Source organism: Papio anubis, chromosome 16, assembly GCF_008728515.1.
Source record: "Papio anubis isolate 15944 chromosome 16, Panubis1.0, whole genome shotgun sequence".
NCBI classification, from domain to species: Eukaryota; Metazoa; Chordata; class Mammalia; order Primates; family Cercopithecidae; genus Papio; species Papio anubis.
Window position 1 is genome coordinate 17,305,288 of NC_044991.1, and position 25,309 is coordinate 17,330,596.

Here is a 25,309-nt window from a genome sequence, read left to right on the forward strand (position 1 = left end):
TGGCATGAGGTTTCCAAGGTTCATCCAGGTGGCAGCATCTGTTAGTACTGTGCTCCTTTTTATGGCTGAATGTGTTATTTTATTATTCCGTTCCTTTCCCTTCACCAGCTTCAGAGTGTGCATGAGTGTTCTTAGCTGAGCCCTTCCTCCTTCCATCTGCTCTGCCCAGCCTGTCCCTCCTCCTCCTGTCTGTGCTGCACCTGCCTTTGTGTCACTGGTGCAGCCCACCTGCTCCCAAGGGACTTACCCCATGCCCAGCAGCACCTCTTCTTCATCCCCAAGACACACGCCATAGTCATTCCTTGAATTCACCTTCACCGCCTCTTTGGCAGAGCCAGATTGGCTCCTAACACAAGCCACAGTGTGGCCTTTTCAACGATTCTGTTCAGCAAGCAAGAAGAGAGTGCTAGGAGGCTGTGCGTTGGGACATGCTGGGGTTACCAGAGTTGCAGAGCCCACCGTGCCTCTTCCTTCTGGGCTCAAGCCCTTACGTAGATCACAGGGGAGACAAGCACTCTCGCCTCCCGGCTCCTGGTTTGGCCTTCAGCCCCTGCATGTCACCTGCACACAAGCCCGTCGGAAGATGTTGCTGACCATGATTCTCTGCCCTCATCTCCGGGCTTGTGTATCCATCATGGAATATCTCTAAAACAAAGAATGAAAAGTAAACGTTTGATTTCCACCCCCTCAAATCATTCCTGATCCTACTCCACATAGCAAGGATGTTCTCTTCAAAACACAATTCTGGGCCGGTTGCGGTGGCTCCTGCCTTATAATCCCAGCACTTTGGGAGGCCAAGATGGATGGATCACCTGAGGTCAGGAGTTCCAGACCAGCCTGACCAACATGGTGAAACCCCATCTCTACTAAAAATACAAAAAGTAGCCAAGTGCGGTGTTGCGCGCCTGTAGTTCTAACTACTTGGGAGGCTGAGGCAGGAGAATCGCTTGAGTCTGGGAGGTGGAGGTTGTAGTGAGCCAAGATGGTGCCACCACACTCCAGCCTGGGCGACAGAGCAAGACTCCATCTCAGAAACACAAACCAACAAACAAAACCCACAATTCTGACCACATCAGCACCTACTCTCAACACCGCCATGTCACTCAATTCCAAGGGACACTGTTCACGTTGCCTCTGTGCAGACGGTGCCCTGGTGTCATACAGCAGGATGGTCCTGCCCGCCTGCCCCCTTCAGTGGTTCCCCCTGCTTGTCCTTCATGGAGAAACCCGCTTACTCTGGCCGTGACCACAAGGCCCCCAAACCAGCCCTCCTGACTTCAGCCTCTTCTCCCTCACCATCTCCTCCTTGGTCTATTCATCTCAGCCACATTGACCTTGAGTCCCTTCAGAAGTGTTTTTTCCCTCCCGACACAAAGCAATGATCAGATTCTGTGCAGACACCCACTAAGTGTCCTGCAATTCAATTCAATTCAATTCAATTCTGACGCTAACTACCCAAAATTAGTGTCAGGCTGCAAGGACTTAAGAGCTCCGTCCCACAAAACCACCATCACCTCAGACGCCAGCCACACGTAGTGGGTCCTCAGGCTGCAAAGTCAGAGGTTCCCACAGCACCCACCTCAGGTTCCATAATTTCTTAGAAGGATACAGAGCTTTAGGAAAGTTATTTTACTTTCTGTTGCAGGTTTGTTGTAAAGGATACAGCCCAGGAACGGCCATATGGAAGAGATGTGAGCTATGGGGGCAGGGCGTGGGGCCCCCATACATTTTCCAGACATGCCACCCTCCCAGACCTGGATGTGTTTCCCTGCCCACTAGCTCTCTGAGCCCTATTATTTAGGGGTTTTAATGTTGGTTTAATTACATAGGCATGTTGACCAAGTCAGTAATGATTGGTGATTAAGTCAATCTCCAGACACTGCCCCCTTCCTTCAGGTTGAGGGTGGAGTTCAAAGTTCCAACCCTCTAATTCTGCCCTATTATTTCTGTCAGCCAGCCCCCATTCTGAAGCTCTCTAGGGGCCTAGTAAGAGTGGCCCCCTTAGGGCCGGGCGCTGTGGCTCACGCCTGTAATCCTAGCACTTTGAGAGGCTGAAGCAGGTGGATCACCTGAGGCCAGGAGTTCGAGACCAGCCTGGCCAATACGATGAAACTCCATCTCTATTAAAAATACAAAAAGTAGCCGGGCATGGTGGCGGGTGCCTGTAATCCCAACTACTCAGGAGGCTAAGACAGGAGAATTGCTTGAACCCGGGAGGTAGAGGTTGCAGTGAGCCAAGATCCCGCCATTGTGCTCCAACCTGGGCGAAAAGAGTGAAACTCAGTCTCAAAAAAAAAAAAGAGTGGCCCCCTTAGAACAAAAGGTGTTGCCCCTGTCACCCAGGAAATTCCAAGGGGTTTAAGAGCTCTGTCTCAGCAATCTAGCCTGGGCTACAGAGCAAGACAATGTCTCACCGTCTCAAAAAAATAAAAATAAAATAAAATAGCCGGGCGCGGTGGCTCACGCCTGTAATCCCAGCACTTTGGGAGGCCGAGGCAGGCGGATCACGAGGTCAGGAGATCGAGACCATCCTGGCTAACACGGTGAAACCCCGTCTCTACTAAAAATACAAAAAATTAGCCAGGCGTGGTGGTGCGTGCCTGTAGTCCCAGCTACTCAGAGGCTGAGGCAGGAGAATGGCGTGAACCCAGGAGGCAGAGCTTGCAGTGAGCCGAGATTGTGCCACTGCACTCCAGCCTGGGTGACAAAGCGAGACTCCGTCTCAAAAAAATAAAATAAAATAAAATAAACTGTAAGCTCCACCGAGGGAAGGGACCGCCTCTGCCCTGCGTGGTGCTAGACTCTGATTCTGATATAGATGCAATAAATATTTGTTGAATAGATGAATAACTTATCTCATGATGTTGACAGAGACCTTTGAAATATGCCTTTCATTAACCTTATACCAAATGGTGCCAAGCCAGCATACCTTTATCCTTTTATTAAGCCCTGGCTTGAGTTTCATCCACATTCTTTCTCATTCAACAAGAATTACTACATCTTTATAATCTGCCCAAGGATCAGGCTTAAGAATATAAAGAGATTTTCTGCTTAAGTTTCCTGACCACTTCACCATGCAAGGGGGGCCTCTCTCATCAGTGATTTCACCTCTCAGATTCTGTGTCAGAGAATAACATTTGTGTAAAGTCCAGCCTCTTGGAAAAGTAAAATAGCCATGAATAATAAGGTAATTTTTGAAATACTATGAGGGGGACCAGGCACAATGGCTCATGCCTGTAATCCTAGTACTTTGGGTGGCCAAGGCGGGCAGATCACCTGAGGTCAGGGGTTTGTGACCAGCCTGGCCAACATGGTGAAACCTCGTGTCTAATAAAAAATACAAAAATTAGCTGGGCGTGGTGGTGCATGCCTGTAACCCCAGCCACTCGGGAGGCTGAGGCAGGAGAATTGCTTCAACCCAGAAAGTGGAGTTGAAGTGAGCCGAGATCGTGCCACTGCACTCCAGCCTGGGTGACAGAGCGAGACTCCATCTCAAAAAAGATAAAAGGAATACTACAGGGGGGAAAAGAATTAAGCGATAACTACTTAAAACTAAGAAATTTTTGGTGATAGTGATAATACTAAATCAAAATTGGACAGTTATTTTACAATTTAACAATTCATTTTACAGTCAAAACAATGTTATGATAGGAATAGGGTGAGTTTTACTATTATTCACTGTTAAAAAAGTAAAAATTAAAGTTCGGAAATTGAGTCATTTGACCCAGGTGGCACAGTTCATAATTGAAAAAGCCAGAACTTAAATGTTGGCCTTATCCTGTAGCTATACAAGTGCTTATTCTACAACCCCTCTTTGCAGCATTCTGGAGAAATTAACAAACAATTTCTCCTAGACACTAATAATATTAAGTCAAAGAAATGTCTGTGAGTGAAGAATCTAAAAGATGCCAACAAGTTCTGTTTTTTAAAAAAGACAAATCCAAAATTTCCATGGATGGAGGTTGTAGCTGTAGGCTCTGCCGCCTCGTGGAGGCCTCGTCTGAGAGGTGGCGGCAGCCATGCGTCCTGGGAGTCAGTGGGATAAAAGCAGCCTTGGAATAAGCCCAGCAGCTCTGCATTCCTTTTTTAGTTTTTCCCATTTCCAAAGACCAAAGATCATGGAAGGAAGAAGAGAAAAATCATTATGTCAGATGGAACTGAAGTTTTAACCTGTAAATTAAGTTAACGTGCACCTGTTGGGGATGTCTTGGGGGTTGGGGAGGGTGGACTTGTTCTTGGATCTTGGCAGAAGGAATCATTATCTGGACCTTTATTGGATTGGATACATTTTTCTGCGTCTTGGGCCTTCCTTCTCTATGCTCCCGAGGTGCCCTGGGTAGGATGTCCTGTCAGCTCAGTGTACTGGGATTAACGCCAAAAGAAATTAAACTCAGAGCATCCCAGTGGGCACCAGAGGGATCTGCAGAGGGGTCTGGGCTCCTGCCTGTAACCCCAGGTGGCAGTGCAGACAGGAACAGGTGGGCTGGGCACATGCACTTCGACCACCCTTTCTCCCCTTCCTTTCTGTGCCCTTTAGAGTCTGCCCCATGCTGGTGCCCGCTGTAGCCGTTGCCGTGGGGAGAGAAATGCTTTGCAGGTGGTCCTAACCGTGAGTGTAGGTGTGAAAACATGGGCTTTTGTAACTGAGAGGTGGGAATGCAATCCCCTGCTCTGAGATTTCTTGACCTTGACATGTGACTTTAACTCTCTGCACCTCAGTTTCCCTTCTGAAAGGTAGAAATAAGTACACTGCCCACCTCGTGGTGTCATTGTATCTCTTTGATGATGCATAGAAAGCAATCAGTGGCCGGGCACGGTGACTCGCGCCTGCAATCCCAGCACTTTGGGAGGCCGAGGCAGGCGGATCACGAGGTCAGGAGATTGAGACCATCCTGGCTAACATGGTGAAACCCCGTCTGTACTAAAAAATACAAAAAATTAGCTGGGCATGATGGTGGGCGCCTGTAGTCCCAGCTACTTGGGAGGCTGAGGCAGGAGAATGGCGTGAACCCAGGAGGCGGAGCTTGCAGTGAGCGGAGATCACGTCACTGCACTCCAGCCTGGGCGGCAGAGCAAGACTACATCTCAAAAAAAAAAAAAAAAGAAAAAGAAAGCAATCACTATCCCAGTGCCTAGAGTACTAACTAGAGGGAGCAGCACTGAGAAAAACTGACTCTGCTCGTAGAGCAGCTGTCCATACGCACATAGACGGCACAAGTAAGAGAAGAACAAGTATGGGGATGTTCTTGATGAGGATGCTGAGAAAACTCATTATTGGCATAGCATAAAGAGAGCTCCCCATCAGGTTGGAAGGGAGCTTTGAGGTCTTCAAATCTAGTCTTCTGCTCGGTGCAGAAATCCCCCTTCCCACAGCATGCCTGGTAGGTGACCACCCCCTTTCAGAGGTCCCCAAACCTACCCTGTATCAGAATTAATGGGGGCTATTGTTGAAAAAGAAATTCCCAGGGCTCAGCCTGGGAGTAGCTGCATCTGTGAGATTTCAGGCAGAGCCTGGCAAGTGGTAGCTGGACCGTTCGAGAAGCTCTTTGTAAAGATAAAATTCAGAAGGGCCGAGAGCATGCCTGTTTTCTTCCCTGCTGTGTGTGTAGCAGTTAAGCACAGATCCTGGTGCAGAGTTGGGACTCCATAAATACCTGCTGGATGAGGGCTGAATCACGCAGCCTCTTCCAGAACCATTCCGGTGACGGGAAGCTTCTCCCTAGAAAGGCAACTCGTTTCTGTTTTGATTAACTGATGGCTAGCTATGGTCTTGCTTATAATAAGCAAAATCTTTCTTCCTCTCATCTTCACTCATTCAGCCTAACTCTTCTTTCAAGAGTGACACAGATTCTGTTTCCTCTGAGAAGGGATTATCCCTGAGCCATAATTCAGTAAGGGTAGAGTATTTTTTTCCAAGTGAAATGAGGGCCGAGTGATGAATAAACTGAGGTAGAGGTGCTTCATCAAGTAACTGAAACCGGAGGAATCAAACTGAGTGGCAATGGGTTGGAGTACATAGATTCCATCTGAAGGACATGCAATATAAACCTGGGCTCCCCAAACCTGATTAAGAGTCCCAGTGAAGCCCTATGAAATAGATGCCATTTTACACATGAGAAAAATAAAGAACTGAGAGTTTACTCACTATTACCTATGAGCTGGGTGTGGTGGCACATGCCAGCACTATGGGAAGCTGAGGTGGGAGGATCATCTGAGGCCAAGAGTTCAAGACCAGCCTGGGCAACATAGCGAGACCCCCATGTCTACGGAAAAAAAAATTAAAGTTAGCTGGATGTGGTAGCACACACCTGTAGTCCTGTAGCTGCTCAGGAGGCTGGGGCGGGAGGATAGCTGGAGCCCAGGAGTTCAAGGCTGCGCTGAGCCGTGATCGTGCCACTGCATTCCAGCCTGGGTGACATAGTGAGACCTTGTCTCTTTATTAGAGAGAGAGAGAATTACCTATTAAATATAGAAGAGCTAGAACTTAAACCAGGTGGAAAATTATATTCAAGTTCAAAGAGGCTGGCTGCGGTGGCTCACGTCTGTAATCCCAGCACTCTGGGAGGCCGAGGCGGGCGGATCACCTGAGGTCAGGAGTTCGAGACTAGCCTGGCCAACATGATGAAATCTCGTCTCTACTAAAAATACAAAAATTAGCCGGGCGCGGTGGCAAGTGCCTGTAATCCCAGCTACTCGGGAGGCTGAGGCAGGAGAATCTCTTGAACCAGGAAGTGGAGGTTGCAGTGAGCCGAGATTGCACCATTGCACTCCAGCCTGGGCGACAAGAGCAAAACTCCCTCTCAAAAAAAAAAGTTCAAAGAAAGAAGAAGCAGCTGAGTTTGAGACGCATAGAAAAAAAAAGAGCTTCAAGCCAGAGTTTTGGCTCCTGGCTCTTCCATTGACTGTGTGTTTCTATACACACCTCTCGCCCTTGGCGGGCTTCATGTGCAGTAGTAGGTAATTCCAGAGAAGTCATTAAGACCATCACAGCTCATCTGACTGTCTGTGATCCTAGGGTGCTTTGAGCTGGAGCTGAACTGCAAAGTAGGAGCTGTGAAACACGCAGGTTCAGAAATTCTCCTTTTCAATCTATTCAGGGTTGTTTAAATATCGTTCTGTGTGCATCTTCTCAGAAAATGTTTTCTTATTCTACATTGACTAGCCAGGAACACCTGGGGCTGTGTAGCAGCTCTTTCAGGATGTTTAGTAAACGGTAATATGATACTATATGTTTTCCTATTTATAGACATCCTGCACTCAGACACACATTGAATGGTACTATTAAAGGCTTTTCTATTTTAAAATAGCTTATTAGAATGAATATGAGGTTGGGAGAGCACTATTAGGTTCTCTGCTAATAGTCAGGGCAGCCTCTGGTTTTAACATTTTAATATTCACCTAGTGGTATAAGCACAGCTGGTTTGATAGGCAGCGGTGATTGGCAGACTTCCTCTGTGTGCCCAGGAGCTTTTCTGGGAGTGGGAAAAAGGAGACAGCACTGAAAGCATCCTGCAGATCACAGCTCGAGCCACCTGTTCCTGGTGTTTACCTGGAGAAGCTAACTAGTACGCACCTACTTCCACTCCATTCAGATAGAACTTACCAGTTCCAGATGAGCTAGGATGGTGGGTTGTGGATAATGTTTATTTTTTGTTCATTCTCCCATTCATTCATCCATTCATCCACACACCCACAGTATAATGGACCCCTAGGGCACTGAAGCTTTTTAATCAAGGAAGCAAAATCATCAAATTTGTGCTTTCAGAACATTTCTATGGCTAGGTAGGCAGAATGGAATGGCACAGGGCTACCCTGAGGAAAAGGTGATCAGGTACAAATCTGCTAATCCAGGAGAGAGAGAGAGGGAGGGAGAGAGAGAGAGAGAGAGAGAGAGAGAGAGGAGGGCATGGTAGAGCAAGGGAAGGGATGAATTTGAGAAATACTCCATAGATAAAATCTGTGGGATTTGACCGTGGCGAGGACATGAGGAACGAGGAGCAAGAGCGTTCAAGGTTGATTAAAAGGCTTCTAGCTTTGGTGACAAGTTTGATCTTGATGCTGCCAACCAAGAAAACAGGTAGGGGTCACACCTGTTTTGTAGGAGGAGAAGATTGTGGAGTTAGTTTTGGCCAGCCTGCATTGAAAGTCATTGTGGAACAGCCAGATCACCTAAGAAGATGGTGGGCTGATACATAGATTGAAGAGTAGGGCGCTTTGGAAAGAAGTCTGAGCTGAACACGGAGATTGGTGATCATCTTCCAGTCAATGGTATCCGAAGCCACCAGAGTAGATCCCATCATCTGTGGATAAAATAGAGAGCAACAAAAGGGGGCCGAGAAGGGGAGTTGGGGAGCACCAGCATGTTAAGGGAGGCAGAGAGAGGAAAGCCCCATGGAGGAGGTAGTGGAGGATGTTCAGAGGGAGTACATCGGCCAAGGGACTGATGTCACAGATGCTAAAGGCTTCAGAAAGGTGGAGTGGGGTGAGAGCCAGGGACAGCAGGGATGGGGTGAGGGGTGATGTAGCCAAATTTTGCGGAGTCCAGTCTGTGCAGCTAATGTCAGCGCTTGGGTAGAAAAACCTAGACACTGTGAACGCTGTTCATCCCAAAAGGGAGGAAGAGAAGTGCCTTTAGTTGAGCATCTACCACGAGCCAGCACGTTGTATATATCGTCCGTTTTTTTTGAGATGGAGTCTCACTCTGTTCCCTAGGCTGGAGTGCAGTGGCGCAATCTCAGCTTACTGCAGCCTCCGCCTCCCAAGTTCAAGTGCTTCTCATGCCTCAGCCTCCCAAGTAGCTGGGATTACAGGTGTATGCCACCACACCCAGCTAATTTTTTTGCATTTTTAGTAGAGGCGGGATTTCACGATGTTGGCCACGCTAGTCTTGAACTCCTGACCTCAAGTGGTCTGCCCACCTTGGCCTCCCAAAGTGCTGGGATTACAGGCATGAGCCACCGCACCCGGCCTTATATCATCTTCGTTTGATCTGAATATCCATTCTTGGAGGTCAGAGATAGATTTTATACTTAACCTTTTATGATAAGGAAACTGAGGCCCAGAGAAGCTCTACCTTGGTCAAATCATACACAAGTGAGGCTAGAACCCTATTTTGCCAAGTTTTAAAATCTTTTATCTTCCTAATTTATCATGCTGCCTTCTTTATACCCAATGGACGAATGCTCAGCTCAACCTTTTCATGCCAGATGCACCGTATGGAAGAATTGTGGTTCTCTGCTCCTTGGTTCTCACCTCCTGAGCAGCAGGAGCCGGGCCTTGAGCCAAAAGCTGCAGAAGGGAGAAGAGAAGGGAGTTCCCTGCCTAGAGCCATCCGTCTGCTGGCTGGTGACACCAACACCAGGGCCCCAGCAGAATAGCAAGCTTGTTCGCTCTTGTCTGGCTGTTAGTGGTGATGTATGAATAAGCAAAGAAGACAGCTTCATTTTCATAAGTTAACTTGTGCCTAGAGTAAGGAAGATGGAGAACAGCACACTTAATCGTAACCACAGGCCCAGCGTGGAAAACAATGACAAAGGCTTTTCCGTGAGTCACAGTGTTTTATTACAATAACTCCTACGAAGACGAGACAGGCGGTGCAGCATGCTGAGCGAGCCAGCACCCTGCGGCCACCTGTGTCATCTTCCCCCAAGGAATCCCCTGGGATTTTACCTCTTCACACAAGCCGAAGATGTTTGTATCATCAAGATCACAGCTTTAGACTTGGGCCTCTGGAGACCAGGATTTAGATGCCACCTGGTTGATGGGCTGGAATTGCCGGAGCTGTCACAGATCACCTGTATCATCCATGCTGTCCCCTGGTAGCAGAGGGGACTTCTCTCCTAGAAGGGTGTTACCCGACAGAACCCTTATCGGAAAAGCTTTTAGGGAGGCCTGGCTGCAGTGCTGCAAGGGATGTGGTAGGTGACTCAGTGCGGGGGGACACATCCAGCGTGCGAAGCAGGTATCACCCACTTACTCCCACAGAATCAATTACTCCCTACTCATTATTCCCCCAACTTCTCAGTGTTTCTGTCATGGCTAATATCATGCTGTTTCAGAATTGTTTATCTGTCTCCTCTTCTAGCTGCCCCCAGGGCAAGAACTATGTTTTATTTGTCTTTAGTATTTTGTGTGGTATCTGACACAAATCAAACCCTCAGTCGATACTCAGCTGAACCACTGTCTCAGCAAACTAAGGGCCGTGTCTGCTAAGGACGGGAGGAGATGGCTGAGCTGGAGGTCCAGGCAGATGGAGCAGGGTGTAGGGACAGGGAGTTCTGGGTGCTTCGAGAAGAGCAAATGCCTAATGAACGCTTCACTATTTTCCCGACGCTTTTAGTGGTAATGTTTGAATAAGCACAAAACACAGTGTCATTTTCACAAATTAACTTGTGCTTAGAGGAAAAAAAATTGAATTCAGTGAGGCATGTACTTACTATCTCTATTTGACAAATGAATGCAGAAGCAAGCACAGAGAGGCTAAGTACCTTGTCCAGGGTCACACAGCTAATAAGCGGAGGAGCCAGGATTTGAGCCCAGGCGTCTGGCCCTGGTGTTCATTTTCTTCGCCTCTTTACTGTACTCAAGAAGTATGGCACTGGAGACTACCAATGAATTATGCTGGTTTATGAGGTGAATGTAGACACACATGAGTTTATTATGTGCCAGTCACCCTACAGGTTTACCCTTGACTAAAGCAGAGCCAGAGCTTCCAAACTCCAATCAGTAATTCTCAAACTTTAATATGCATCTGAATTACCTGGGGAGTTGGTTTATTTCAATTCAGATTACTAGACCCATGGCCAGAATTCTTATGCAGAAATATTGTGGAGTGAGGGAATTAATATGGGATATGACTTTCCCATATGCACCATCCCCGCCCCTGCCAATATTGAACCAACTTAGAGATAAAGGAGGGAGAGCCAGATGTCACCTTATTGTAGTGATAAAGGTGAAATTGGAGGACTCAACTTTAGAGCCCTTCAATATCTACAATGGCTATTCCTAGCTCCAAAATTGGAATTGGCTCAGCTATCCCAAGAAGTGTTAGGCAACCACAGCCTCATTGAGAGGAGGTCTGCTCTATGCAATTTAACAGCATGAAAGAACAGGTTCGATGCAGGCTATCTGTTGGCATGCTGGATCCTGGAAGAAGGGACAGAGGAAAAGGCTAGGCTACATCAACTTGGTTCCCTCTGAAACTCACCTTTCTCTTCCCCATGGATGTGGAAGGAGTTATCTGTCTCCAGTCAGATACCTGTCACTAGTCAGTTAACTCCTTCCACACCCATGGGGGAGAGAAAAGGTTGGCTCAAGATGCCAGGAAATCTCTCCTTCTAGAAACCAGAGAAGTAGGGGAAAGCAGCCTCCCACTACTAACTCACTCCTAGGTTGAGTGAAGCCCAGGAGCCTGTGCTTTTAGCAAGAACCTCAGGTGTTTCTGAAACAGATAGTCCTCAGACCATACTTAGAGAGGCAGAGTTCTAGAATGGCCTGATTGTTGTGCTGGATGACCTCCAAAGAAAACCTCATGGATAAGCTTTCTGTCTGTCAGGGGCTTACCGGCTGGATGGACAATGACATTTTAAAACAGCTATCATATGTACAGTGCTTAGAGTTCCAGCTTCTAAGTATTTAACATACATGAAGTCATTTTAGCATGTGAAATCTGGCGCCTGTAAAGAGTTTTTAGATAGCAAGGCAGAGATAGGTTAAGTAATTTTTTTTGTGGCTACACAGCTAGAAGATGGCAGGGCTAGGAAGTGGAACCAAGGCTGAGTTCAGTCCCACCTCTTTTTTTTTTTTTTTTTTTTTTTTTTTTTTTGAGGCAGTCTCACTTCCTTGAACAGGTGCAGTGGCCAGATCTCAGCTCACTGCAGGGAATTCCACCTCCCGGGTTCACAGCATTCTCACCTCAGCCTCCTGAGTAGCTGGGACTACAGGTGCCCACCACCACGCCCGGCTGGTTTTGGTTTTGGTTTTTGTATTTTTAGTAGAGGGGCGGGTTTCACTGTATTTAGCCAGGATGGTCTCGATCTCCTGACCTAAGTGATCCACAGTCTCAGCCTCCCAGGAATGCTGGGATTACAGTGAGCCACCAGCCCTTGATCCAGCTCTTTATCTCTAACTATGTGGCGTTGCGGTTTCCCTCTTCACGAAGCAGGAAAGCACAGCCAGCAAAACTCAACACCGTTGACAGGCTAAGCAAAATGGCTTACCCTTACTAGTGTTTGATCATTGATATGGCGGCTAATAGATTTCTTTTAAAGAAGCAAAGGGAAGTCTCAGTAGCTTTTGATTATTCCTGTTTTCCTCATCAATGGATATTAAAAGTTCTAACTATCATGTTGCTAATGAAGGATTTTTTAAGAGGATTGGCATGCGTGAAAGGGTTATGTGGGTACTATCCAAAAGCTAATGCAGCCCAGGTGCAAATTGAGAGGAAAGAGCAATTTGAATATTATTCTTTGGGATAACGTGACTTTAGGTTAACCATAGAAATCATTCCTTCTCTGGAGATTAAGACCTTGAGTTTAGGGCTTGTGTGGGAAACAGCAGAGTGGGTTGCTGCCTCCCCCATCTTTGCAGTTTACATACAGGGGAGGTGGGTACCTGAGTTCCCAGAGCTGGGTGAAAGGTCACCGGTAATGTTGGTGACTGCAGAGGGAGAAATGATTTGTGGGGACACTACTTCACACCCGATCAGGAAAGATTTACCCACCAGATGTCAGTTATTTAGCAGGCATTTTATTAAGCACCTACTGTGTGTTCAATTACTACCTTGTAGTATCTTGCCCTTGGAGTAATGCAGGAAGTGGATATTTACAAATAAAGATGCTTGTATTGCCTGAATATTACCAACTTCATCCTTTATAGGGTGTAAGTCAGCTGATGGCAAAATACCAGTAGGGGCCAGGCATGGTGGCTCATGCAATCCAGAAGCACTTTGGGAGGCTGAGGGTGGACGGATCACCTCAGGTCAGGAGTTGAGATCAGCCAGGCCAGCAGGTGAAACCCTGTCGTCTGCTAAAATACAAAAATTAGCCAGACAGGGTGGCCCGGGGCGCCTGTAATCCCAGCTACTCAGGAGGCTAGAGGCAAGAGAATGCAGCTAGAATCGAGGAGAGGCGGAGGTTGCAGTGAGCTGAGATGGCACCATTTGCACTCCAGCCTGGGCCACAGAGTGAGACTCCATCTCAAAACAAAACAAAAATAAAACAGTAGGAAGTACTAAATAGTGATATGCTACCAATACAATGTGGGAATGAAGATAAAGTAGTGAAAGTTCAGAGTTGGGCTATTCATATTCGACCATGCCAGAGACAGGCCTTGAGAAAAGTTGTGGGTGGGGGGATTGGCAGGGGGCAGGGCAGTGATACCTGCCAAGGGAGACCTATATGAGCAAGGTAGAAATTAGACCACAAAGAGGCCGAGGCAGCGGTGGCTCACGCCTGTAACCCCAGCACTTTGGGAGGCGAGGTGGGCAGATCATGAGTCAGGAGATCAAGACCATCCTGGTTAACAGGGGTGAGGCCCGTGTCTACTAAAATACAAAAAATTAGCCAGAGGCGTGGTGGCCGGGCACCTGTAGTCCCAACTACTTGGGAGGCTGAGGCAGGAGAATGGGTGTGAACCCGGAGGCAGAGCTTGCAGTGAGCGAAATCCGCCCTGCACCCAGCCACCTGGGCGACAGCGAAATCACGCCACTGCACTCCAGCCTGGGCAACAGAAGCTGAGACTCCCGTCTCAAAAAGAAAAAGAAATTAGACCACAAGCAACAAAGTATTTATTTTGTTTGGCAGGAATAAAGGGTAGCTCATAGAGTATTTGTCTGAAGAAGTAAACGGAAGGCAAAATAAAATGTATGGGATGCCACAATTATAAAATTTGGACTTTCAGATATCTAGAAGATGACCTACCTGAAATTTAAGATGGACACCCTAAATTCAATAAAAGATCATTCCCAGGTTGGGCACGGTGGCTCACGCCTGTAATCCCAGCACTCTGGGAGGCCGAGGTGGGCGGATCACAAGGTCGGGAGATCGAGACCATCGTGGCCAACGTGGCGAAACCCGGTCTCTACTGAAATACAAAAAATCAGCCGGGTGTGGTGGTGCGTGCCTGTAGTTCCAGCTACTTGGGAGGCTGAGGCAGGGGAATTACTTGAAGCCAGGAGGCGGAGGTTGCAGTGAGCCCAGATTGTGCCACTGCACTCCAACCTGGCAACAGAGCGAGACTCTGTCTCAAAAAAAAAAACCCTTGGGATACCCACCTGGGGCCTTAGTAATTATGTATCACCCCTCTCCCCCAACAATGACACTTCCCCTTTGTGTCCCATCCTCATTGTGAGGTTATTAAATGAGGTCTCTAGCTGGGGCATAGCATCAGGACAGGACACACGGCTTTCCCAACTAAGGGCACCACGCCTTTCGGATCTAATTGTTCTGCACAAATGTCCTAAGCTTGTTGCACGTGGAATTGATTGATTCATATACTCCCTGAATTGGTGATATGTTTTCCTGAGGAATTCTACAAGTTTTAGATGTAATCATATACAATGACAAAGTGGGTGGTAGTGTTTTCCCCATGCCTCTAATTTATGTATTTGTGCCCGGGGTGGTGATTTAGATAGGAGCTTAATAAAATTGATCAAATAAACTACCCCAAACCCACACACCATCGTTTCAGGGAGCTGTCATCCTACGAAGGAGATTCTATATCACCCAGCGTGGTGTTCCGAAACCACCACTGTGTTTTCTTAAGTGCAGCTGGGCTTTCATTTGGTCAGAAAGGTCTTTATTTCTCAGATTGGCCAACAATATAACAGCGTAAATTCAAAAGGTATTGGTTAGCTGTGGAAGAGAGTCATTGTTAGCTGCGTGACTTCTGCAAGTTATTTAAACTCTCTAAACCTCAATTTCCCTTTCTACAAAAAGTGGATTGATAATTCCTACCTCAAATACTTGCTTTTGTAAAGATAAGCAATAATGTATCGAGACAGTGGGAGGAATCTTTGTTTCAAACAAATGTAGATGTGTATCCTAGCTCCATCTTTAGCTGTGCACATCACTGGTCCTTTGTGAGCCTTTTTCCTAGGCTGTGACGTGGTATTGGTTATAATTGCAAGAGAAGACCTTCTGTGTGATGGAGTTGTCTGTGGATCTGATGTGGAGGCCCAGAGACATGTATGCCCTAAGAGATTGACTACAAGGCTAACTGCCTAAGTTGCTAAGATGCAGCAGAGACTGAGGCCAACATCAACGCCAGCTCTGGGGACAGAGGAGCAGCTGTTATCTAGACAACACTCTTGTATTGATATGATATTGACATGATGCTTGTTGACACAAGATAAATATATTTGAGAGGAAGCAGTGAGGGTGAGAACAAAATCCCTGTAAGAAGGTGGACAAAGAGTGGATCTTCTCTTTGGGCTCTTGTCTGAGCAAACAAAGGTAATCCCTCCTCCCTGATGTGAGAAACCGATCTCAGTCCTTGCCCAGAAAACCAGTAAATGAATGTACAGCGGGAAATACCAGAATGGGAATGCTTGAGAATAACTACAAGGGCAGGTTCCTTTGAGTAGTTTATTTTCGGTTAGGGAGGCGAGTGGTATTAGGGTTAAGATTGTGGTGAATAAATATGTGCTCCATGAGTTAGGAAAGAAATACATGCGTGAATGAATGCATGGTTTGGGATTCTAGCTTTATCAGATTCACTAGGTGACCTGGGGCAAATCAATTAACTGTTCTGGGCCTCCATTTCTTCTCTATAAAATGGAAATAATAAAAATAGCTGCCTAATGGTGAGAATTAAATATGTTATTGCAAGTTAAGCTCTGAGGTGAGAGGCTGGCACTTCATAAAACCTCTCGGTAAGTGAATACTATTGTTGTGATGATTAGTCATTACACTGTGTGTTCATTAGTCACTGATCCAGATGGCTTGGCTTCTCCTTTTAAGATGTTTGTTATTCTCTGTACTTTACAGGTCAGCAAGTCCTGGGCTTGGTGGAGAACCAGAGTGACTGGTACCTTGGAAACCTGTGGAAAAATCACCGCCCATGGCCAGCCCTTGGAAGGGGCTACAACACAGGTAAATTCTCAGGGTGGTATGGGCAGAGTTGCAAAAGGTGATGTGAGGGCCCAGTGCTCCTTTCTCAGGAGAGGAGACTGCAAAAGCTCAGGAGGCCACCTGATTGCTTGAATTCAGCAGTGGATGGTATGTGGGCAGTTGGCATTCCAGTTCCTTCTTGGTGCTGTAGCCACAGGTGGAGTAGCTGTTGGGCCATGGCAGTCTGTGGCATCTCTCACCAGAAAGCCCCTCTCCTGACCTCTAATCCAAATCCTATTGGATATCTTTATCAGTATGACCTGTAGGTTCCCTGGCTCTGTTAATACGGACCAGAGATCATCCTTCAGTAACAACCCCAACTTTTCAGTTTCTTAACACAACGGATATGTATTTTTGCCGATCACATTCCACGTCCACTTGAGGTCTTCAGGGATCTGGGTTCACTGTAGGTATTCAGGATTCATCTCCATGCACACTTCCATGTATGTGGTGGGAAAGTAGCAGAAGTCGTATTATCTCTTTAACGTTTTTTGTTTAGAAGTGATACAATTTCATATTTCATTGGCTAAGCATGTTGTGTGGCCATGCCTCCCTTCATAGAGTGTGGGCAAGGGCAGTCTACCATGTGCCTGGCAGGAGAAAAGGCAGAAATATTTGCTAATCAGCACTTTTGAGGACCACATGTGCCTGGCAGGAGAAAATGTAGAAATAGTTGGTAATCAGCTCTTTTGAGGACTACAGATCTCTAACCATATGTCTAAAATAAAATCCATTATTCTACCTTGTTACTAGCCACAAACTTGCGTCTCCTTTTTAGTTTCTTTCTCTGTTATTGGTGTCCTTCATTCATCCATCAGCCCTTCTTGTTCACCAGCTATCTCTTCAATGCTTACTGTGTACGAAGCCCTATGCTAGCTGTGGCAGACACAGTCCATGACCTCATGGAGTATATAAGCAGTGAAACTAGAGCAGCCTCTTCCTTCTGAGGCTCAATTCCCATCAGTGTCTATCTTTGAAATGCTTCTGGATCCTTCTGCCTCTCTCCTCCATCCTCATTGCCACTGCTGTGGTATCCCATTCTCAAAGGATGCAGACTCCTGATCTTTATCAGACTAGAATGTGGAACTCAGGGAACAGTAGGGTGGGTGAGACCAAGAAGCGCTGGAACTTGGCATCTGAGACCAGCAGATGAGGTGGGTTGGGACAGGTATCTGGCTCTGGGGACAGTACCACCTAAAAGTGATAGGTGAAGCCTGCCCTGGAGGCTGAGGCCAGTCTGTAGTGGGATCAGCCAAAAAGAGATCAAAACTCTGAGAGCTGATGGTCAGACTCCAGAAGAGTCTAATGCAAACACAGGGCCCCAGAGAACAAAGGAGAAGGGATATGAGTCAAGCTTGCAGAGGTGAGAGTTCATAGATGGGGTCAGAATGGGGGTCAAAGCTGGAGGAGAACAAGGAAAGAAAGTCCAGCATCAATGTCCAGAGGTGGCAGGCAGCCAGGGAGACCTCTATTGAAGGCCATCCTGAGAGACGGAGATACTCCTTAGCTAACATCTGTCTGAGTATTAGATATGCTTTGTGCTATGTAATTTTTTTTTCCTGTAATGCTTACCAGGTAACAGAGGTTGCAGTTGAAGAATGCCAACCACCAGCCCTTCACAGGCCCCAGAGCCCCACCCTGGAGTCTTCCCATGCTGTGTTGGGCATTAACCCTTTAGTTGCTGGATGGTGGGGAAGTCTGAGGAGTTCCTGAGAGGGGCCAGGTTGGGGAAAGGCAGCTGAGGGCATCAGAGCAGTGGTTCTCTTAGCAGGTCAGGAGGTATTTCACTTTTTCAATAATGGGTAAGCCAGTGCCTCTATAGATCAGCTGAGTATTAGCCAGTCACCATGTTAGGTGCTTTATGGGTGTCAGTCACCTTTGATCCTCACACTTACCCCATGAGGCAGGTGCCGTGCTTATCTGTATTCTATGCCAGAGGAAACTGAAGGTTGGAGCATTGAAGGCTGCAACGCTGAAAAATTAAGGAGGCTGTGGTGTTAACTACCAACCTGTCTTGCTTGAACTTTAATGGCTTCAAGATTAAACACTTTCCAACAATGGAGATTCCCAGGCTCTGCCCTTCAAGAGTCTGATTGACTGGTTCTGTGCAGGAGACTGGGATTCTGCCCTACAGGAAGCCTCTAGGATGTTTCTGGGGCAGAAATATCCAAGGGCCTGCTCTGATTAAACATGGCACTCCGTTTCCTGTCCCAGCAAGCTCTCCCAGACGCTGTTTCCTCAGAGCCTTGGAGACTGAACCCTCCATGAACCCACAGCAGGCCAGGGACGGGGGCTCCACGTGCTTTCCTCTGGCAAGTGACCGGTCACCCCATGTTGATCTTTTGTGCCTGGATTTTCAGACACGTTCCCTCCAAACTTTCATGGAGGTGGAGACACCCATGTTTCTGGGTGGGAGAAAGGAAGTCTCAGGAAAACCCTGGTGTATACATTTCGTTTCTCTCTTCCAAAATATATAATAGAAAATGTCACATAGAAATATACTGCAGTGCCTCAGGGATGCTGCATCAAGATCATGGTTACCTGTGTAAAACAAAAGCCACTGGTCATCAATCCCGGTTTGCAGGGAAAAGAAGAATGTAGCACACTGGGGAATTTATTACGACCAAAATGGCATGTCTCCTCCTGCCCGTCCCTATTTGCTATAGAATGTAGCATCAGGAGACACAGGAGCACATAAACCACCTCCAGTTCCCCCTTGATATGCCAAGGCAGTGAGTTACTTCCCTCCTCGCTGGTACTGAAAGGGCAGAGCAGAAAGGGGAAAGCCCTGTTGAAGTGATGTGTTCATTTAAATAAGCCAGTGACACTGAGTGATTATGATGAAAGCACTTAGGCAACATCAAAATGCATTGGCTTTCACGATGGGGATGTGTCGCTTTAAAACCAAGGATTGTGCCATACAGTGAATGAGTCATCCAGACATGTACATTCTCATGGAAACTGAGGACACCACTGGAGAGAACCTGCCACCCTAAATCCCAACACATCTGAAGCCTCCAAAAAGGATATCTCCAGCAAGAGCCTCCTGTCGTATGCCTTCAGCTGGATGTTAAGAACCCAGGCAGATCTGGGTTACAGCTGCAGTACATTTCATCTTCGTATGCACTTGGCCAAGTCGCTTCACTCCTTGAACCTCAGTTCTCTCCGTTTTTAAGATAGGACAAGACTAGGCGCGGTGACTCACGCCTGTAATCCCAGCACTTTGGGAGGTCACGAGGTGGGTGGATCACGAGGTCAGGAGTTCAAGACCAGCCTGACCAAGATGGTGAAACCCCATCTCTACTAAAAATACAAAAAGTTAGCTGGGCATGGTGGTGGGTGCCTATAATCCCAGCTACTCGGGAGGCTGAGGTAGAAAATTGCTTGAACCCAGGAGGCAGAGGTTGCAGTGAGCCAAGATCACGCCACTGCATTCTAACTGGGCGACAGACTAAGACTCTGTCTCAAAAAAAAAAACAAAAAACAAAAAACAAAAGACATAACAAACCTAGTATGTGAGGATTAGCAATTAATGTTGGAACTTGTTTAATGAGCCTAGCCTGATTGAGGGTACAAAATAAGTACTTAGTAAATCTTAATCTTTCTCCTCTTGCATTTTTCTGCTACTTGCTCTATCAGGAAATGAGATTTACCCACTGGAAAAAGGAGGTTATGTGACTGACTGGGGTTTGCTAAGGTCTCCTAAGCCCTTCGGTCAGAAAGAACGAGTATTTTACTTTCCCCAGGTGTAATCCAGCTACCTAGCAGCGTTTCCTGTATCTCTTTACTATCTGAAAAGGTTAGCTTTTTGTATCACATTAGGAAAAAAACTATCAGCTTCCTCGCTGTGTTTTACTTTGAAAATCCCCAGAAAAAGCATACGAGATGTTTGTGTTGGAAGCTCTACCTTCAAGACCTGGCTTTGTTGCTTTTAAATTCTGTGCCTTTTTTAGAAAGCTTCCCCAAGCTCAGGGAGGCTTGGGCTTCTCATCTGCGAGCTGGGGACCTCGGAACCCACTCAGAGGCTCCCTTGTGGTCGTGCAGCCTTGTGTGCCTGGTAAACCAAAGTGCTTTAGGAAGTTGGTTGTGATTCGTATTTATCCTCCTAACCACAGCCCAACTGAATAACTCTTTTCAGGTAATTCAGATTCAACCGCAGCCATCAAACACGGCCTCTTCACTACACATTCATTCATTCACTCATTCCACCAGGCATCACACCAGGCACCATAGCGTGCGTGGGCTTTGTTAATTCCTTGAATTATCTTACAAACTAGACTTTTCCTCTTACAAGGGCCAGTCAGGTTCCCCCGTTCTCTTTGTTTGCTTTTCTTTCCCAGTCTGCTTTTACAAAGCCTACATGGCCACAAAAGATTAGAGAAGATCTTTCCACCATCTCCCATTTATCTCCTTCCCTTCTTACTAGAGCTGTTCCCAACTTAATTCCAGAAGCTACTGAGCCACCGCAGCTTCGGATGGATAACCAGGCAGATCCTAGCACAAAGCTCTTGCCCATAACTGTTCAGGTGGAATTACGGGCGCGTCTTTCACAGTCTTGCACGGAGATGGCTCCGTTTCTAGCCACTCTGCCCAGGCATCATCTCCTAGATGCAAAAAGCTGTCATTCACCCAGCATTCCGCTGTGAGCAGGACTTAGAAAACAACAACAACAAAAATACACCTAGGATTTTGACAGGCTCATTGAGATTCAGCTGTCTTCAGTTCCTAAGCTGATGGATGAATATCTTAAAAACAACAGCAAAGAAAAGGGGAAGGAGGGCTAAACATAGCAGAGGATGGGAGAATGAGGTGAGGGAAGGCAGATCTGTAGAAAGAAGATGGCATGTTTGCAGATAGGTTTATTTGCATGGGATCCCAAAGGCAACTCAAGTACAAGGTGCATCCTCCCCAAGTTGAAGGGCGTAAGACTAGCCAGAGAATGTGCTTTTTAAAACAATTTAAAAATAAAATGTATCGTGTTTCATCCAGCCCCCAAATTAGGGCAGAGACAGGCAGAGAGAGACCTGGCTGTTTAGGGAGGGAGGAAGAATTTCTCTAGGAATCCTTCTCTGCAGGACAACAAAATCGGAATGCTTAAGGACTGACCTCTGAGGTTGGAGCAAACCATGGAAGGTGATGGGCAGTTAAGTCAGATACCATGGAAAATTTTGTGGCAGAGATTCAAAAGGAGAAAACATTGGACAGTTTGCCAAAGGACTGTTAAACAAATAGCTTAGTGGGATAAATAGAATACGCAACCTAGGCTCAACTTACTTCCGCCTCTGACATCCAGCATTCTGGGACCCTGGGTAAGTCCCTTCATTTCTCTGCATCTTAATTGTCTCTGCTGTCAGGAACTAAGATCTCTTCATGTTCTGAAAGAATACTGTGATTGGGTGATTTCTGTCTGTAATAATTGCATCCAGAGAAACTACATTTAAATATAATTTATTCATTCATTACATGCTACGGAATACCTATAATACTGGCAAGGATAGGGTTGAAAACTGTGTGTGTTTTTTTTTTTTTTCCAACGGATAATACCAAGAACCTTCCTTCAAAAAGTTTATAGTCTAATAGAGAAGTGTTTGCATATCTGCAAAAAAAGTTAGTATGGCTTGAGCCTCTTCCATGATTGAGATCCAGAATTCATCATGAGCCCTGCACTAGCATCATGACCCCTGGACTAGCGTTTTCTAGACTAATTCCAGAAGTCATTGCAAGGGATGCGAATGTGTGTTTAGAAATTGTGAACAGAGGCCAGGCGCGGTGGCTCACACCTATAATCCCAGCACTTTGGGAGGCCAAGGCAGGCAGATCATAACGTCAGGAGATAAAGACCATCCTGGCTAACATGGTGAAACCCCGTCTCTACTAAAAATACAAAAAAAAAAAAAAAGTTAGCTGGGCAAGGTGGCACACGCCTGTAGTCCCAGCCTGAGGCAGGAGAATCGCTTGAACCTGGGAGGAGGAGCTTGCAGTGAGCCGAGATCGCGCCTGCATTCTGTGTCTACCCTTTGGAGATTCATATGTGCATATTGGAGATCTTATAAAGTCTAGAAGTAAAGAAAGCAATTACACCCACTCTTTCAGAAAGAGTGGTTCAGTTGCTTTAAAACTCCACTGTAGACATTGCCAGTTGTTAGTGAATCAATAGTTTCTGATTCTAGATTACCACTGAAGAATGGGATTTTTTAATACTATTTTTAATTGTCTGTTAATAGACTATTATTAATAGAATTTTGACAACTCATATTGACATTTGTTATAAAGGACAAATAGTCTGGAAATGCAGTGATGTGCTGGGTTCCTAGGTCACATCTGCTAGTGAAAGCCTATAGTTAAATTTTTAGAAAATATGGGATCCAATTGTTAAACATAGCCACTATTAAAAATCAAGGCCAGGCACGGTGGCTCACGCCTGTAATCCCAGCACTTTGGGAGGCCAAGGCGGGCAGATCACTTGAGGCCAAGAGATCGAGACCAGCCTGGCCAACGTGGAAAACCCCATCTCTACTAAAAATGCAAAAATTACCCCAGCATGGGGTCACATGCCTGTAGTCCCAGCTACTCAGGAGGCTGAGGCAGGAGAATCGCTTGAACCAGGAAGGCAGAGGTTGCAGTGAGCTGAGATCACATCACTGCACTCCAGCCTGGGCGACACAGCAAGACTCTGTCTCAAAAATAAATAAATAAATAAAAATCGAATGATGTAAACTTACAATGAAATATGTCATTTGAAAAACAAAGGTAACAAATACTCAAAACTCTTAAAACCTGTTACTTCCGAATCACTTTACTCTCTGTGCTTCTAAGGTTGTTTGCATCTGCTGTGTCTGTATGGTGGAAATGCCGTGCAGTGGGGTCCTGCTGCACATCTCTTCATAACCGTTCAGTAGCATCGCATTGGTAGTTTGATATCTTCCCTGGTGGGACTATTATAGCCTGGAAATTGGAAAACACTACCATCAGGGGTCTTCTTTCTTTCTGCAGAGTCAGTTGTTGAACATTTACCAGCATACTGCTGAAATACAATAATAATATATATACATAATGTGTTTTGAGATGGAGTCTCACTCTCATCACCCAGGATAGAGTGCAGTGGCACGATCTAGACTCACTGCAACCTCCACCTCCCAAGTTCAAGCAATTCTTTTGCCTCAGCCTCCCAAGTAGCTGGGACTACAGGCGCATGCCACCATACCTGGCTAATTTTTGTACTTTTAGTAGAGATGGGGTTTCGCCATATTGGCCAGGCTAGTCTCGAACTCCTGACCTCAGGTGATCCACCCGCCTCAGCCTCCCAAAGTGCTGGGATTACAGGTATGAACCACCGCGCCCAGCCAATAATATATATTTTTCACATTCCCTGAAAGTAAGTACTGTTGACAGTTTGCCTTCCACATATGTAATTATCTGCTTCTCTCTATATATGCATATTCTTTTTGAATAGACTAGACTTGTTTACTAAAAAATAAAATATTGGGTATCTTCTACATTAATACAATGGTATATTTTCTTCTTTCTTATTAAGAACTGCATAGTTTGCCATTTGCTGGAGGTACTGTAATTCATTTATTCCATTTTCTATGAGTTGGTATTTTAGCTATCCCTAGGTTTTCCCCTCAATTATAAACAATACCATACATAAGTCTTCTCATTACCCATGTTTGTTTGCTTAGTCAAGTATTCATACACAATAGCTCCTAAGCTATTGCGGTACTGCTATATTAAATGTTATGGATATTTTAAATTCTGATAGATCAAAATTTAAATTTGCCAAATGTGTCAGTTTACAATCGAGATAAAATTTTAAATTAAACAGATGTGTGCGTGTTTATGTATGCATGTGTCTTGCTTGTTTGTTTTGTGTGTTGGGCATACAGTCTGTGTATTTGCAAAGAATCAGTATTTTGCCAAGGAGCTACTTCATAGGAACCCAACTTGAGCTTTTTCAATTTAGGGAGATGATCTCTGACTAAAAGGTCCAGGCGTCTGAAGCCATGGATCGTTGACCAGTGGCCAAGTGAAACAAAGACGTTTCCTTGCTGTGGCTAACTCTGCCTGGCTCCAACATTCCAACACCTGGTTAAGTGAATTGACCTGGCTTAGTAGCTACACAGGGGTGGCCATTCCTGAAAATGTGTCTGCCCCACTCTGCTAACCCATACAAGGTCAGGGGTTTTCTCTGTCACTCACTCAGGTCTTTAGCATTGCAAGAGCTAACAGGAGTTATGACCCAAGCACCCAGGCACCTGTATGGTTCCGTGTGCAGTAGAAGGGAAAGAAGGAAGGATATGATCCTAACTCCCCTGAATCCTAACTCTTCCTGACATAAGGAAAATAATCTGGCCATCATTCAGCACATGATTTCCTTGAAGACATATTTGTGATGGGAAGAGGCACTTGATTTCTTTGGGGCCTCTCAGGTTCACAGTACTAATTGCTTAGATTTGATTCGTGCTTTCATGTGCACTAGCTCATGTAATTCCCATTCTACAGAGGAAGCCGATGGAGGCTCAGCAAGGTTCGTTGATTTCGCAAGTTAGCAGAACCAGTAAATGTCAGAGCCCAGTGCTTAAGCCTGCCTTCCAATCTCTTCTTGGGCCTTCAGTGTTTGAAAGTGGTTGGTAGAGCAGTATATGAATCCATTCTCACACTGCTATTAAAAAAAAAAAAATACCGGAGACTGGGTAATTTGTAAAGGAAAGAGGTTTAATTGACTCTCAGTTCCACAGGGCTGGGGAGGCCTCAGGAAACTTACAGTCATGGTGGGAGGTGAAGGGGAAGCAAGGACCTTCTTCACATGGCGGCAGGAGAGAGAAGAGTGAGCATCAAAGGTGGAAGAGCCCCTTATAAAACCATCAGATCTCGTGAGAACTCACTCACTGTCACAAGAACAGCATAGAGGAAACTGTCCCCCGCTCCCATGATTCAGTCACCTCTCACCATATCTCTCCTTAGGCATGTAGGGGTTATGGGGATTACAATTCAAGATGAGATTTGGCTGGGGACACAGCCAAACCATATCAAGCAGTTACTTAGCTCTGGGGATTTTTCTAGCTCCCTCTGCAGTCTATAAGGTTAGAGGGCTATGGACCATCATAACAACATCGTGCTGTCTACTAAATTTACAATAGTACTGGCAATCATGGCTGCGTGTTGGAATCACCTGGGAGATTTGAAATAATCCTGGCATC

The 25,309-nt window shown here is 46.1% G+C and overlaps 1 protein-coding gene across 1 annotated transcript in view; it reads left to right on the top strand.

Annotated features, from left to right (window-relative positions):
• The window catches only part of LARGE1 (LARGE xylosyl- and glucuronyltransferase 1), a 697,253-nt gene that overhangs the window by 471,969 nt on the left and 199,975 nt on the right, over positions 1-25,309 (top strand). Inside the window, exon 7 of the mRNA XM_003905455.5 lies at positions 15,987-16,091. Within this exon, the coding sequence (XP_003905504.1) occupies positions 15,987-16,091 (105 nt within the window). The remainder of the gene's footprint in view (positions 1-15,986; positions 16,092-25,309) is intronic.